The 13601-nt window shown below is 34.0% G+C and overlaps 2 protein-coding genes across 3 annotated transcripts; both read left to right on the top strand.

Moving 5' to 3' along the window:
- The first annotated feature begins 3032 nt into the window (after nucleotides 1-3032).
- On the top strand, nucleotides 3033-4485 carry LOC144573671 (F-box/FBD/LRR-repeat protein At1g13570-like). The gene is made up of 3 exons (XM_078323446.1): nucleotides 3033-3845; nucleotides 3953-4105; nucleotides 4219-4485. Exons 1-3 carry the CDS (start codon nucleotides 3033-3035, stop codon nucleotides 4483-4485), a joined length of 1233 nt encoding a protein of 410 aa, XP_078179572.1.
- A 3071-nt stretch (nucleotides 4486-7556) lies between these two features.
- Nucleotides 7557-12643, top strand: LOC144573503 (aspartate carbamoyltransferase, chloroplastic-like). 2 transcript variants are annotated; one of them, XM_078323287.1, is made up of 6 exons: nucleotides 7557-7692; nucleotides 8513-9002; nucleotides 10257-10396; nucleotides 11420-11593; nucleotides 11816-12052; nucleotides 12355-12643. In XM_078323287.1, exons 2-6 carry the CDS (start codon nucleotides 8597-8599, stop codon nucleotides 12460-12462), a joined length of 1065 nt encoding a protein of 354 aa, XP_078179413.1. In that variant the 5' UTR covers nucleotides 7557-7692; nucleotides 8513-8596; the 3' UTR covers nucleotides 12463-12643. The 2 variants fall into 2 exon arrangements, with proteins under 2 accessions (XP_078179413.1, XP_078179412.1); XM_078323286.1 differs by lacking the exon at nucleotides 7557-7692 and having other exon boundaries at nucleotides 7984-9002.
- The last annotated feature ends 958 nt before the right edge of the window (nucleotides 12644-13601 follow it).

Raw genomic sequence — 13601 nt, forward strand, 5'->3', positions numbered from 1 at the left:
TTATATATAAACATTTTCTTATAATTTTGGATGAAAATTTTAAAGGAGAATTTTTATTCCCTATTATGTATGCACATATATGTTGATCAATGGATTCTTATTGGAGATGCAATATGTTGGAGACCTTTAACCAAGAGGCATCATGTCATGGATCACATGGGAGCTCCTTTTTTGATATGTTGGATCTAATACGCCTTAGTTTGTATGAAATTTCGGTCCAAACTAGATCATAACCAAGAGTTTTGGCAATTTGAGCCCAACTTGACGAATTTTGGGCCAAAGCTTGATCATGTGATTACTAAGTGGTAAGGATATAACTTTTATACAAACATTGTATTGGATCCTGAGGAGTATATGTTATGTTTTATCACATGAGATTGCATGTACAAAAGACTTTGTATATATATATGTTGCATGAATTGTAATCTTCTACCTTTTCTTGTTACTAACTAATACCAAATTATAATTGTAGTATGGACCAGAGCAAAAGTGTTACATCAAGGAGCAAATTGACGATGTCAGATGTATGTGGACAAGGCAGTTTCAATTTAAATTTTGTAATGCTCAATATGGATTTGTATAATTTTGTATAATTTAGTGTACATAAATTATTTATACTGTTGTATAGTTTTGGAATTATGAGTTTAAAAGACCTCTGTTTAATGTTTCTCTGTTTTGGAATTCTAATTTTAAATGGCTAACAAAATTGGAAGCTAGCCACAAAAAAAAATGGGAAAAAAAGAACAATTCTACATGAACATTTAACTAAAGTCCGTGTAGAAAGGTATTTAAACATTAAAAAAAATTGAAAAAAAAACAATTCTACACGGACATTTAACTAAAGTCCGTGTAGAAAGGTATTTAAACATATAAAAAAAAAATAAGAGAGCTACACGGACATTTAGCTAAATATCCGTGTAGAAAGAGTAATTGTACACGGACATTTAGCTAAATGTCCGTGTAGAAAGGTATTTAAACATATAAAAAAAAATAAGAGAGCTACACGGACATTTAGCTAAATATCCGTGTAGAAAGAGTAATCGTACATGTACATTTAGCTAAATGTCCGCGTAGAAAGAGTAATCATACACGGTTGTTTATGTAAATATCCGTGTAGCTTGGTTATTTTGAGAGCGACGCTGGCAAGCGTTTGTACACGGTTGTTTATGTAATAATCCGTGTAGCTCTCGATAATCGCACACGGGTAAATATCCGTGTGTAAATATTCAGGGATTTCTAAACCCTCACATTCCACACGGTAGGAAATCCGTACGTGTAGCTCTCCTATTTATGTCCGTGTACAATCACTTATTCTGTAGTAGTGTTAATTGTCAGATATATTTGGAATATATATATATATATATATATATATATATATATATATAGGCTGTGGCTAATTTGCTGCCGGCAGCATTTCTGCCGGCGGTGCTGCCACTGTTTTTTCTATTTTTTGATGTTCAAACGACAAATCTAAACCGTTAGATGTTTAATCTATATTATAATCTACTTGGAGACCAAATTTTACATTTTTTGGAATTTTTTTACTATATATTAAGCTGGTTTGAAAACCGCTGATTTCAATGCTGCAGAAATTTACTGAAATCAGCGGTTTTCAAACCAGCTTAATATATAGTAAAAAAATTCCAAAAAATGTAAAATTTGGTCTCCAAGTATATTATAATATAGATTAAACATCTAACGGTTTGGATTTGTTGTTTGGACATCACACGGCTAAATATAGCCCCGACAGCACCTCTGCCGAAATGCTGCCAGCAGCAATTTAGACAGACCCTATATATATATATATATATATATACTATGTTATTTTCTGTCATGGCAACTAGCAGCTCTCAGTTTCATTATATATTTACTTTAGCCTGTTTTCACCTCGATCCCTGTTACATGATTAAGCAATGTTCCAGGTTCCAAAACATTATGATATATACCTATATATAAATGGTATTAGAAGCATCATGCATATATATGCTTAATTATGTGCAAAATGTATAACTATTCTAAAATGAATTACATATAGCACCAGGAAGCAAATTAAGCATAATCTCCACTTTTTTTTATGCCATAAAAAGAACCGTTGTTTTTATACTTAGATTAAAATACATAAATCTGATTGATTGGATATTTCAATACATTTAAATTGCACATCAGAAATAAATGATCAAAATTAAACAAGGCAGTATATTTTTCAAGAGTTTTCGTTAATTTTTATATTTATTTATTTTTAGATTATTTGTTGTGAAACTTGCACATACACCTCCATAAAAAATACGAAATACACTACTATATATCTATAATAGATCTATAGTTCGAATACGAATCATATATTTTGTCGATTGAGTTCTTAAATTAGACGTGGCTAAATTAATCAGCTGGTGACCTGACAAAAGTTTTCTATGTATGGTTGTCTTTCTATTTTTATTTTTTCATTTTCTATTGTTGGACGTTGGTTCCTAATAAAATAATATCGTCTACAATTAAACTTCGCTCGACTTCGCAGCTTCTGTGAAGGTTTTAAAAAAAAAAAATTAAACTTTGCTCCCTCTCCATCATTCGTTCTCCTTTGCTCTAGCCTATAAATTAAATTATATATACTTTCCTAGCTTTTAGCCCTCAACCGTCTACAAACTTCGTTTAGTGTTAGCTCAAGGTATGTTTTAATTTTCACTATATCCATTTCATTCCCAACAAGCATACATAATCCTAACCCATTGTTATGTACCTTCTTAAGAAATTTGCATTCTCTTCTACGATATCGCTTTTAATAACTATATAATCTCATGTGATATATTGTGTATTTGTGACAGATCGAGTCTAATACTGAGTCCTGTCGTTCTCCCTATCGAAAGAAACAAAAACTATTTGGGACATATTATGCATGGAGTAGAAGCCTAATCTTGTTTTTCTAAATTTTTTTCTCTCTGTAAAGTATATTAATTTGTAGTAATTTTGCATTTTATGTGACTCAAATATGTTGGCAGAATCAATAATTAAGAACTGCAACTCGGGCGTCAACGATGGATGATTCTCAGCCTAAAAAAGAATGTGATTCTAGTTTTGATGTATTCAACAACCTTCCAGAATGCATGAAGGAGAAAATCCTTGAATATTTGCCAACAAAAGAGGCAGTAAGAACATGCATCTTATCAAAAGAATGGGAGCACACGTGGTGTAAAATACATAATTTATATATAGATATTGAAAATAAAAGCTCAAATTCTCATGCAATGATAGTACCGACCCATGAAGAGGATTTAAAGAGCATTAGATTTATTGATCAAGTTCTTAATCTTCATAATGGCGATGTCCATACTTTAAGGATTACCGGTGCAAAACCTGACGAAGAGGATTTCGAACGATGGATGCTTAAATTATCACAAATGCAAATAAGGAAACTCATTTTAAAATTGGATTGTAAGAGAAGATGGTCAATGCACCCATGTAATGTCAGCGGTCTTTGTGCGATCAAGCTACCTGAAGATTTTAACGGCCTTAAGCTACTACAAACGCTCCATTTTATCGGTGAATGTAAAATCAACGAGACTGACATGACAAAGCTAATCTCGAGTTGCCCTCTCTTGAAGGAACTCAGGTTACATGGATTTTCTTATTGTGTTCTTAAAATTAATGCCTTGAACCTTCAAAGAATGGAGATTACGGGTCATTTGGGAGATTTGTATCTACAAACTCCTAAGTTGGTGGCAGCTTCGATTGTTATCCACGATTTGACGACCGTCGCTACCTCAAAAGTGGTAATTGGACGCAATCTTGTCCAAGCTCTCAGTTCCATATCTCACATTCACTACCTCTCTATATACTGTCAACGTCCGGTAAGAAGGCAACAATTAATTAGCTAACTTGCATTTTCTTATTAAACCATCTTATTTTACTATGAATTTTATGAAAGATTTATCTTTCTTTGTCCTTTTATATGTAGGATTATTTGGTTGAATCTTTGCCGACGAAGAATCTTCTGTTATTTAGGAACTTAACTGATATGTGCATATATTTACCACTATTTGATGCGAAGTTGAAATTTACGCTTTTCTTGCTTCGGAATTCTCCAAAACTACAAAAACTCACAATATGGGTTAGTATATATAAAATTAAACATTTTTATCTTTTCAATTTTGTAAGTATAATGTACTTTGTAACCATATAAATATCCACTTTTATTTGACTTCTAAAAATTTGCCGTCCCAGTCACTTTTATCTTCATGTGCTTTTGGCGTTTATGAGGTACTTGAAAGCAGGCAACATGAATTGTTTTCTTGCCTTCGAGATGTTCAACTTAAACTTGATCATCCGAGTTTAGATTGGTCAGATATATTTGCAAAATTCATACTAAACAATGCACCTGTGCTTGAAAGGCTGACAATATGGGACAAGAATAAAGACTGCAAAACTTCAAGGTCACGCAAGCTTAAAAGACTCTCAGTTACAGCTGAAATAATATTCAAACAAATTTAGTTACAATGCAAGAGGTGTAATGGAACATTATTCTCATTTTAAATTTGCTTAATAAATGCTATTAGAGTGTGTGGTAATTTATTGATTTTATTTTCTTGATAATAATTTTGCTTAGAATTCTAATTGCTGCCTTTCTTAATTTATAATGGAGTGGTATTAATTAAATGCTAAGCTCAATTTTAGTTGTACTGGGCCAAGCTTTTTTTCTTTTTTTTTGAAGGTTGTCAAGCAAAGCCCATCCAACGAATTTATTAAAAAAGTGAAAGTTATTTACATCCCCACACACTGAGTCTTAATTCATATCACAAGTCATAAATTATAATGTAAACAAGAAATATATAAATTCCATGAAAATCGATTCACGGAGGCGCCTTCTCGTAATCTCTTGCGGTTGTCTATACATTTTGCTACAAGTTGCATGTTGTCCCAGCAACGTATATGGTTAAGCGGTTGTCTATACATTATGATATAACTAGGGCTGACAAAAAATTTATAGTTCGTAATTTGATTGACTTCGATTTGAAAAATATGTAGTTTGCAATTAATTTGATTCGAAATTAGTTTGATTCAAAACAAATCAAATCCAGTTCGGTTCAAATATCTTATTCAAACTCAAACTCAAACTAGAGTAAGTTCGATTCGGTTTGATTCGTTGACACCCCTCATATGTCTTTTTTTTTTTGAGAAAAATGGCAGAAGTTGCCACCTGATCAATTATATATATATAGCACCAAAAAAAGGTTTGTTGTACAAGAAATTAAATTAAGTGAAGCAAAACTGCATACAGAGTATTAAAACAAAGCAGCATGGATACGTAGTTAACAGATGTTGGTAAACTAGAGGCTAAAGAGGTTCCAGAGCATTTCCTTGTATGTCGGTATGGTCATTTCACTATGCCTTTTATTCGAGTGCTTGTCTGGATGCTTTGTGTTGTGTCTTAGCAATGATTCATAACCTCATCCCATCAATTATCCTAGAAGCTAGCAGTGGTGCAGGTAATCCCTGATTTCGAAAAATAATGCAATTCTTGTTTTTCCATATGTTCCATATGGTACATACGAATCTGGATACCCAATCCTTTTTACTCATGCCTCCCAGAGATTTCACCATCTCCCATAAATTTTGCCAAATTAATGTTACTGTGCCTGCCACCTTCATGATATGTCTTTTTAGAGATGCTGCGACATGGAACTATACCTCAACTGCAAATGGGCAAAGGAAAATTAGGTGGACTAGTGATTCAACTGAGCAGTTAGAGCAACATACGCACATCATGGGTGTTTGCATTCCTTTGCTCCTCAACCTTTCTCTTGTCATGATCCTATCTCGTAGTGCCAGATATGCAAAGATTTTTGCCGAAGGTGTAATTTTCGCAGACCATACATAATTGAAAGCGCATTTGGTTTTCCCTCCCATACACAGTATCTCATACACCTTTACTATCCCATTTCCATGAGATGCGATCTTCACCATCTGAAAATTGGATGAGTGACAGTCTTGATTCATTCGGGTTAATAGCATCCAATCGTGGCCATGCCTCTTGGAGAGATATGTTTGGTTCATGAACCAAATTCAGTGTTGCTCTTGGATATTCATTCCACACGTCAAACCAATATGAAATCTTTCTGCCATCTCCAATCAACCATTGGGTACACCATGTGAAGCCTTACTTTTCCCATTATAACACTACAAGCCCTTGAAATGATCGTTTCGGATCACGTCCCTTTAATCTTGACATGCAAAAACAATGCCCGCAACCGAAAAATTTCAAACTGGAAACATTTTGGTTCTAGTATGAAATGCCCAGACATATGGTAGAATTATTATGGAATGCACCACTCTCTGATCCCTAAGAATATATATCCCAATTCCAAACAAAAACTGAAATCCTTCATAGAGCACTGACAGCATTAAATTATTGCAAGATGGCAATTCTATTTTTTGATAAGATTGATGAAAAAAGAAACCTGGCCACCCCTCATATGTCTTGATTCTATTTTGCAGTGCCACCCAGATAAAAACAATTACCTTCATAGGTGACCTTAGCTTCCATAGTGCCCTTTGGTGATTAATTAATTACCTTCATCTATTTTGCAGGGTCAAGCTTTTTAAACTGACCTTCTTGAGAATTAGTTTTTTATTTATTAATTGTAGATTTTGTTTCTACATACTTTAAACTTTAAGAGAGAGAAACAAAAGCTTTGACTTTATGTTAAATATTGTAGGATAAATGTTCTATTGTAAATTTATAATGAAAGCCAAAATATATATGCAGACATCTCTCACGTGATAATATTATATGAAGGGACGATTAGTTTAGGAGTGTAAACGGAGCGAATTCGGAGCAGATAATACTAATACGAAATTCGTATCTGTCTTGACCCGAAATCAAATCCGCCTAAATGATTCGGATACGGAACGTTGCGCTAAATTCATATTTCATTTTATTTTGCCACATTCTGATTAAATTTTAAGGGCGCGTCCGGCTTCCAGGTGAGAATTGGAATAGGTTTGGGTTCGGATTCAATTTGAATGACTGAAATACCTTGTACGGTGGGGGAAAAAAATTACTCTTATTGAATTTTTTTTTCCGCAAAAACAGTTGCATGTTGAACATGGCATATCGCTCTTGAATTAATATGTCCAATTTAAGGGTATTTTTGGTATTTGTGGACCTTTCTGAAATCGAGTTCAACAAAAAATGAGTTTCGCTAGTATAATATATTAGAATTAATGATTCATAAATCTTAAAATTATACTGCTATAAAGTGTTCAGATGCATTATAAAATATTTTTCTATTTTTTTATATTAGACACTATTATTGTAGATCTAAATTTTTATGTAACTATATATCATAAAAATTAACAGTGTGTTATAAACTAAACTGCAGTTACTTACAACTTACATATATTATAAACCAAGATTTAGAGACAAAAAATATTAAATGATGGAATTCATTGCAAAATTTTAAAATTTGTTGGAAAAACACAAGTACTGATCAATGAGTCGCGTAAATTATCGGAGCTATCTGAAACGAATTTAATTTAGAGATTCAGAATTTCAAACCCGATTACTGATTTAACCCACACCGACTTCTTACCTCCTCTCACTCTCTCTCGCCGCGTCGCCTGCTCCCTTCTCTCTCCCGAGCGCACAACTCCGCGGTCTCTCTCTCTCTCTCTCTAGCACCGCACGACTCACTTCAGGTTCGCAACCTAGAAATCGATATGTTTCTTATGCTTCTCTCCTTTTTCTCTTCGATTTTCTAATATTTCTGGTTCTTTTTATTTTACATTTGGGAGTTGTACGCAATAAGGCAATATCAAGGTTTTAAGCGGCCATCTCAGGGGCTGCTCGTCAGTGGTTCTATTCCAAGCAGGATAGAAATTGAGTGCCCTTGACAACTGTACCAGTCTTACTGTAATTCCATTTGTGTTTGGAAGATGGATTAGAGAACACTTTTGCATTGAAAATCTCACCCCCCCCCCCCCCCCCCCCCCGAAACCACAAAATTGTAGAGCTATAGCTCAGTACTTGATAATGCAATTGATATAGAGAACTTATCAAATCTGAAATTGATTATTGAAGACTGCAATAGTATGCATGAAGCATAACATACAATACCTCTATCCTCATAACTGAAACTGATACCAGCTGGTCCACTACCAAACCCATGGTGCAATACAACCTTCTGCTCAAAGCATATTTCAGTGATACACATTTTTCCTTAATCCTAACTTTCTTGACCAAATCCACATTTTGCACTAATCATCCCAGTGATACACACTCATACATAGTAAATATGTTCTTTTCTATGCTCTTTTTATTAGCATATTAGATTGTATCTTCATTGTCTTTCTGAGTGTTTGTATATATGCTGATGATTACAGAAAGTAAAAATTAGCTAACTCCAAATAATTAACTCCTATAGAGCACGAAAGTCATGAAAAAAACACATTATAAATTTATAGGAAAATTTTATAGAAAAAGATTTAAGTGATGTTTCAGCTTCCATTGCTACAATAGGTCCACAAGATATCTAATTCACTCCACTAAAACCCCTCAATTGCTTTACCTCAATTACCAAACCCTCTCTGCATACATATTTCAATGGCGCTTCGCTCATTCGCTTCTCCAGCCTCTTTTGTTAAACCCTACAAACAGATCCAACTCAACAAACCATTTTTCTTTGTCCCCTTTTCTGCTCTTAAATGCCATGCCCACCCCATCAAGACCAGCTTCCAGCTTGAAGATGTAATTGAATCTCAACAGTTCAATCGAGACCTCTTGAATGGAATTTTCGAAGTGGCGCAGGATATGGAGGAAATTGAAAGAAATGCAAGCTCTCCTGGGAGTAACATGCTTAAAGGGTACTTAATGGCCACTCTATTCTATGAGCCTTCCACAAGAACAAGGCTTTCGTTCGAGTCTGCCATGAAAAGGCTCGGTGGAGAGGTACTTACAACTGAAAATGCAAGAGAGTTCTCTTCAGCTGCCAAGGGTGAAACCCTAGAAGGTAGGTACATTTTGTTAGCTCCTAGTATTTTGAGTAGTTGAAAACTAGAAATATTTGTAGGAAACTTCAATTTAGTGTTTGCAAATGTGAATTATATTTGGAGTGTTGTAAAATAAGAAAAAAAAAATTATATCTGTTTAAAATGGGGCTGCCACGAAGGGAGAACCAGAAGAATAATTTGCCTTTCTTTTTTAAGGCCCCAGAATAAAAATGGGCTGGTTGATTTTCTTTTTCAGTCCCCAGGTTGTCTTTGTTTTTCATTTTAGCCTTCCCAAAATTACAAAGCGGGTAGTAGGATGAACTTGTATGCAAGATGCTATCTTTGCCAATATAAACTTCAATTGCTGTGTATACTCTGCGAAATGAGAAAAATGCAACCTCATGAAGAGACTTAATAGGAACAGGCATTTATGTGTAGTGACTAAAGTACCTGTACTAACTTTTATTTAATATTGCTCTTCAAACCATTCCAAACATCTTTCTCATTTTTGGTTATTTATGTGTAGTAACTTAATAGGTGCAGGCATATGAATATTTTGAACAACTTCAGGAAATATGCATTGAACTATCTAATTTAAGACAATTTCACAACAGGTGTTAACTTAAGTTTTCACAATACAAAGGATCACTTGTGCTGTGAAAATGTGCATTATGGATAAAATGAAGTCAGTGCATAAGTACTTTTGTATAATAGCTAATTAGGTATTTACAATTAATCTAGAACCCCCCTAGAAATTTTGCCTATTCATTGTGGGGTGGCATGTTTGGTACTCAACATTTTTATGGCATATGTGGTATCTTGGCAATTTATTGGTTCAAGATGAAACTGTCTTTTCTTTAAAATGTCTTAAGCGTCCAATACAACCAGTGTTTTTAAATGTGGTAAAGTTCATGCATGCAGAAGGCCACCACATCCGCTTATGCGGATTTTAATTCGGAAGTACATATGCGGTTTTACTATGATTTGTTAAAAGAATATACATAAAATAAAACTAATTTATAATATAATGGTGTTCTAGCCTAGACATTTTCGGATTTGGGAGGAGCCGCTTGGATCGCGTATGCGGCCCGTATGTCCACCTATACAGTCGACATATCCGCTTATGCGGTCCGCATATCCGCATATGCGGATCGCATATTTAGAACTGCATAAGAGGGACTGCATGGAATTCTAGATGCGGCCGCATTTAAAAACACTAAATACAGCACATCACATTAATTTGTTTCGGGTACTTATGTATGGCCATTTTGTAGATACAATAAGGACAGTAGAAGGATACTCTGATATAATTGTTCTGAGACATTTTGAGGGTGGTGCTGCTAAGAGAGCTGCAGCTACTGCAAAAATACCTATAATTAACGCTGGAGATGGACCCGGTCAACATCCCACACAGGTAAATAATCAAATTACATTTTGCATTGTATATTTCATTTGAGTTTTGTAATTGATTCTTCTCTTCGCTTAAAAGAGGTTAGGCTTGTATGAGATTCCTCCGGTGTCTTTTTTGTTGTATAGTACATGCTACTGATATGAATTATCCTGGTACTTTTTAATAAATTGGCAAAATCTACCCATGCCATCTTTACCAATCAAAAGATAATGAGGTAGTCTTGCGGTAGTAATTAAAGTCCTCACTACTTGGTCATGTGAGACTGGAAGATAAATCCTTAAATTACTGGAAGATAAATCCTTAAATTACTGGAGGATTTAGGATAATCATAACACTAACTAGGGTTTCTTTTCGAAACCAGTTGTACACAGAATAACTGTGAATTTATTTGGTCATGTGAAATTGAAAATTATTGCTTACATTATGAGAAAATTACAAAAAGCTCCCAAATAAATCGACTTAAAACTTGTTTTAAGACAATTCTTTTTAAAGCTCAAAAAGCTAGCATGGTATCTGTTTGCGGCAAATTCTTCACGTTAATTTGGGTACATGCTCCTAATTTAGCTAATAATTTCAAAACTACTACTCACCTTGGTATGAAGTTCAAAACTTGTGTCAGTGTAGTTAATTATTTGCAACACAGATTAGTTGATTTGAATAACTTTGTATTAGAATGATGAAATTGCCTTGATTAAACTTGGTTTTTGACTATACAAATTTCGATTAAAATTTAAACAGAAACAAACTTAATTGTTGTTTTAGTAAGAACTATATCTCATTTTGTCAATTAATCTTTGTTCTATGATTGAAGAGTATTGGTCGGTGCTGCAAGAGCAGCTTACTGCATGGGCTTAATATTTGATATATGCACGCGGTATGCTATATTTACAAATAATAGTTTTGTGCTGGGGGGTGTCTATTCTGCAATTTCTTAATAATGGGGAGACTTTTGTGAACTTTCAGTCTATGCATTGCAATTATGTCTTAAAATCACCTCTTTTTTTATCTTTTGTTATTTTGTTTCAGGCTTTATTGGATGTGTACACAATAAAAAGAGAACTAGGAAGATTAGATGGGATTAAACTGGGATTAGTAGGGGACCTTGCCAACGGACGAACCGTTCGATCCCTTGCTTACTTAATTGCCATGTACCAGGATATTAAGATCTATTTTGTCTCTCCCGATGTGGTCAAAATGAAGGTACAATTGTTCAATACCACATCTTTGTGTTTCCATTTTGCATTTCCTAAATATCAAATTTACATGTATGCCTCATGCCTGTCCTTAATATTCGGTAGAAAGGAATCAGAATTTAGGGTTCATTGAAATTCTTCTAGTATGTTTGCAACCTTTGATGTACCATCAAGGACAGAAATAGTTACTACAATTAATGTGCTTTTAATTTTTTTTTAATTTTTTTAGGATGATATAAAGGACTATTTAACAAGGAGTGGGGTTGAATGGGAAGAGAGCGCTGATTTATTGGAGGTGGCCTCTATGTGTGACATAGTTTATCAGACTCGGATCCAAAAGGAGAGATTTGGAGAGAGAATAGACTTATATGAAGCGGCTCGAGGGAAATATATAGTTGATACAAAGGTGCTAAATGTTATGCAAAAGCATGCGGTGGTAATGCATCCGCTTCCTCGGCTAGATGAGGTAATTCATTTGTTAATATTAGTATTTTCCTATATTAGACGATCAATGTGTTTCCAAGGAATATTTTTTTGCATGTTACATAGTGGCATGAGTATACGTATTGGTAAAGGTACTTGGTATTTTTTTTTGTTTTATTATGATTAGCCTTTATTCGAACCATAGGTGTAGTTCAAATGGTGATAGACCTCACACAGTAAAATATTAAAGCAAAATTATATAGAAGATTGAAACTTAAACCAAATTAATAATGACCTATTGCACTTCTTTACTTTTTGAAATTGACACTGTTCCTATACTTATAGATAACTGTGGAAGTGGATAATGATCCAAGAGCGGCATATTTCAGACAGGCAAAGAATGGTCTTTATGTTCGTATGGCCTTGTTGAAGCTTCTGCTATTGGGTTGGTAGAAATTTTGCAAGTAGAAAACTTATAATGGATCCAGTTTTGACATTTTAGAGAGCAAATAATTACTATGGATTTAGATTTTAGACATTTCAGCCTGTAATTTCTAGCTGACAAGGTAAATCAGACAGAGGACAAAACTATGTTCCTGTCAAAACAGAAGGCATCGAAGATTTGTTGCTTTTGCAAGTCGCTTGTGTTACTATTAGTTTTTACGTTTTAGATCAAAATTTCACAAGCCATTATAGCATGCTTGGTGTTTGTCTCTCATTATTTATTAACCTTAGGTGGTAGAAGTTGGGTAAAATTTGAATTTATTAGTTTCTTGGGGATGAATTCCATGGTAAAAGTTTTAAAAGTCTGAGGTAGACTAGATGATTGTATGTCTTGTGGGGCTGATATGGGTGCAAACCTAAAGTGTATTCTTTGCTAATCTGATGGATACTGACACGTTGATTCACATGAACAAATTTGATGAGTGTAAATTTGTTAATTAAATTAATCCATTTTTCATAGACAGTTGAGGAGTTCGGTCCTATGGACCCTTTCCTCTCTGTGAAAACAGATGGATGTCACCTGAGCATTTAGAAATAGTCTACTTTGATTGTCCACGTCTGTATATTTTTTATAAAATATTGCCTAGTGATGAAAAACTTTGATAATTTGAGGACCTATTATAAAAAGAAGTAAAGAAAAACACAAACACATACTACATTTTATCCGAGAAACAGGAGTCATTTGAGAGAGGCTCTGTAGAAGATAGAGGCGTTGTACAGACTATGGACTTTTTCTCGTTGCGGAGAGCATCTCCATCCATAAAATTCATTACCAATTTTAAATAGTTGTTAGAGAGTAAAGAAAAATTAATTTTAAATTTAATTTTACAACTCCTACATCTATACAATTAATTAGCAATTGTTTTTAACGTTTGAACAATGAATTTGATTGATTGTGAAAGAGTGAAAGCGGAGATGAAAGCTTTTAATTAGTTTTCTCACTGACCTTCGATGAGTTTTTGTTTTCACTGTCATTCCGAATCCAGGTTATAGACTCTGTTACATTATGAAAAGCTCCACGTTAGATCACTCGAATTTGTTAGATAACTGAGGTGATGATTATCTGTACTGTTCATTAATTAATATAA

The sequence above is a fragment of the Carex rostrata genome, chromosome 21 (assembly GCF_964058835.1).
Source record: "Carex rostrata chromosome 21, lpCarRost1.2, whole genome shotgun sequence".
In the NCBI taxonomy this organism is placed as follows: domain Eukaryota; kingdom Viridiplantae; phylum Streptophyta; class Magnoliopsida; order Poales; family Cyperaceae; genus Carex; species Carex rostrata.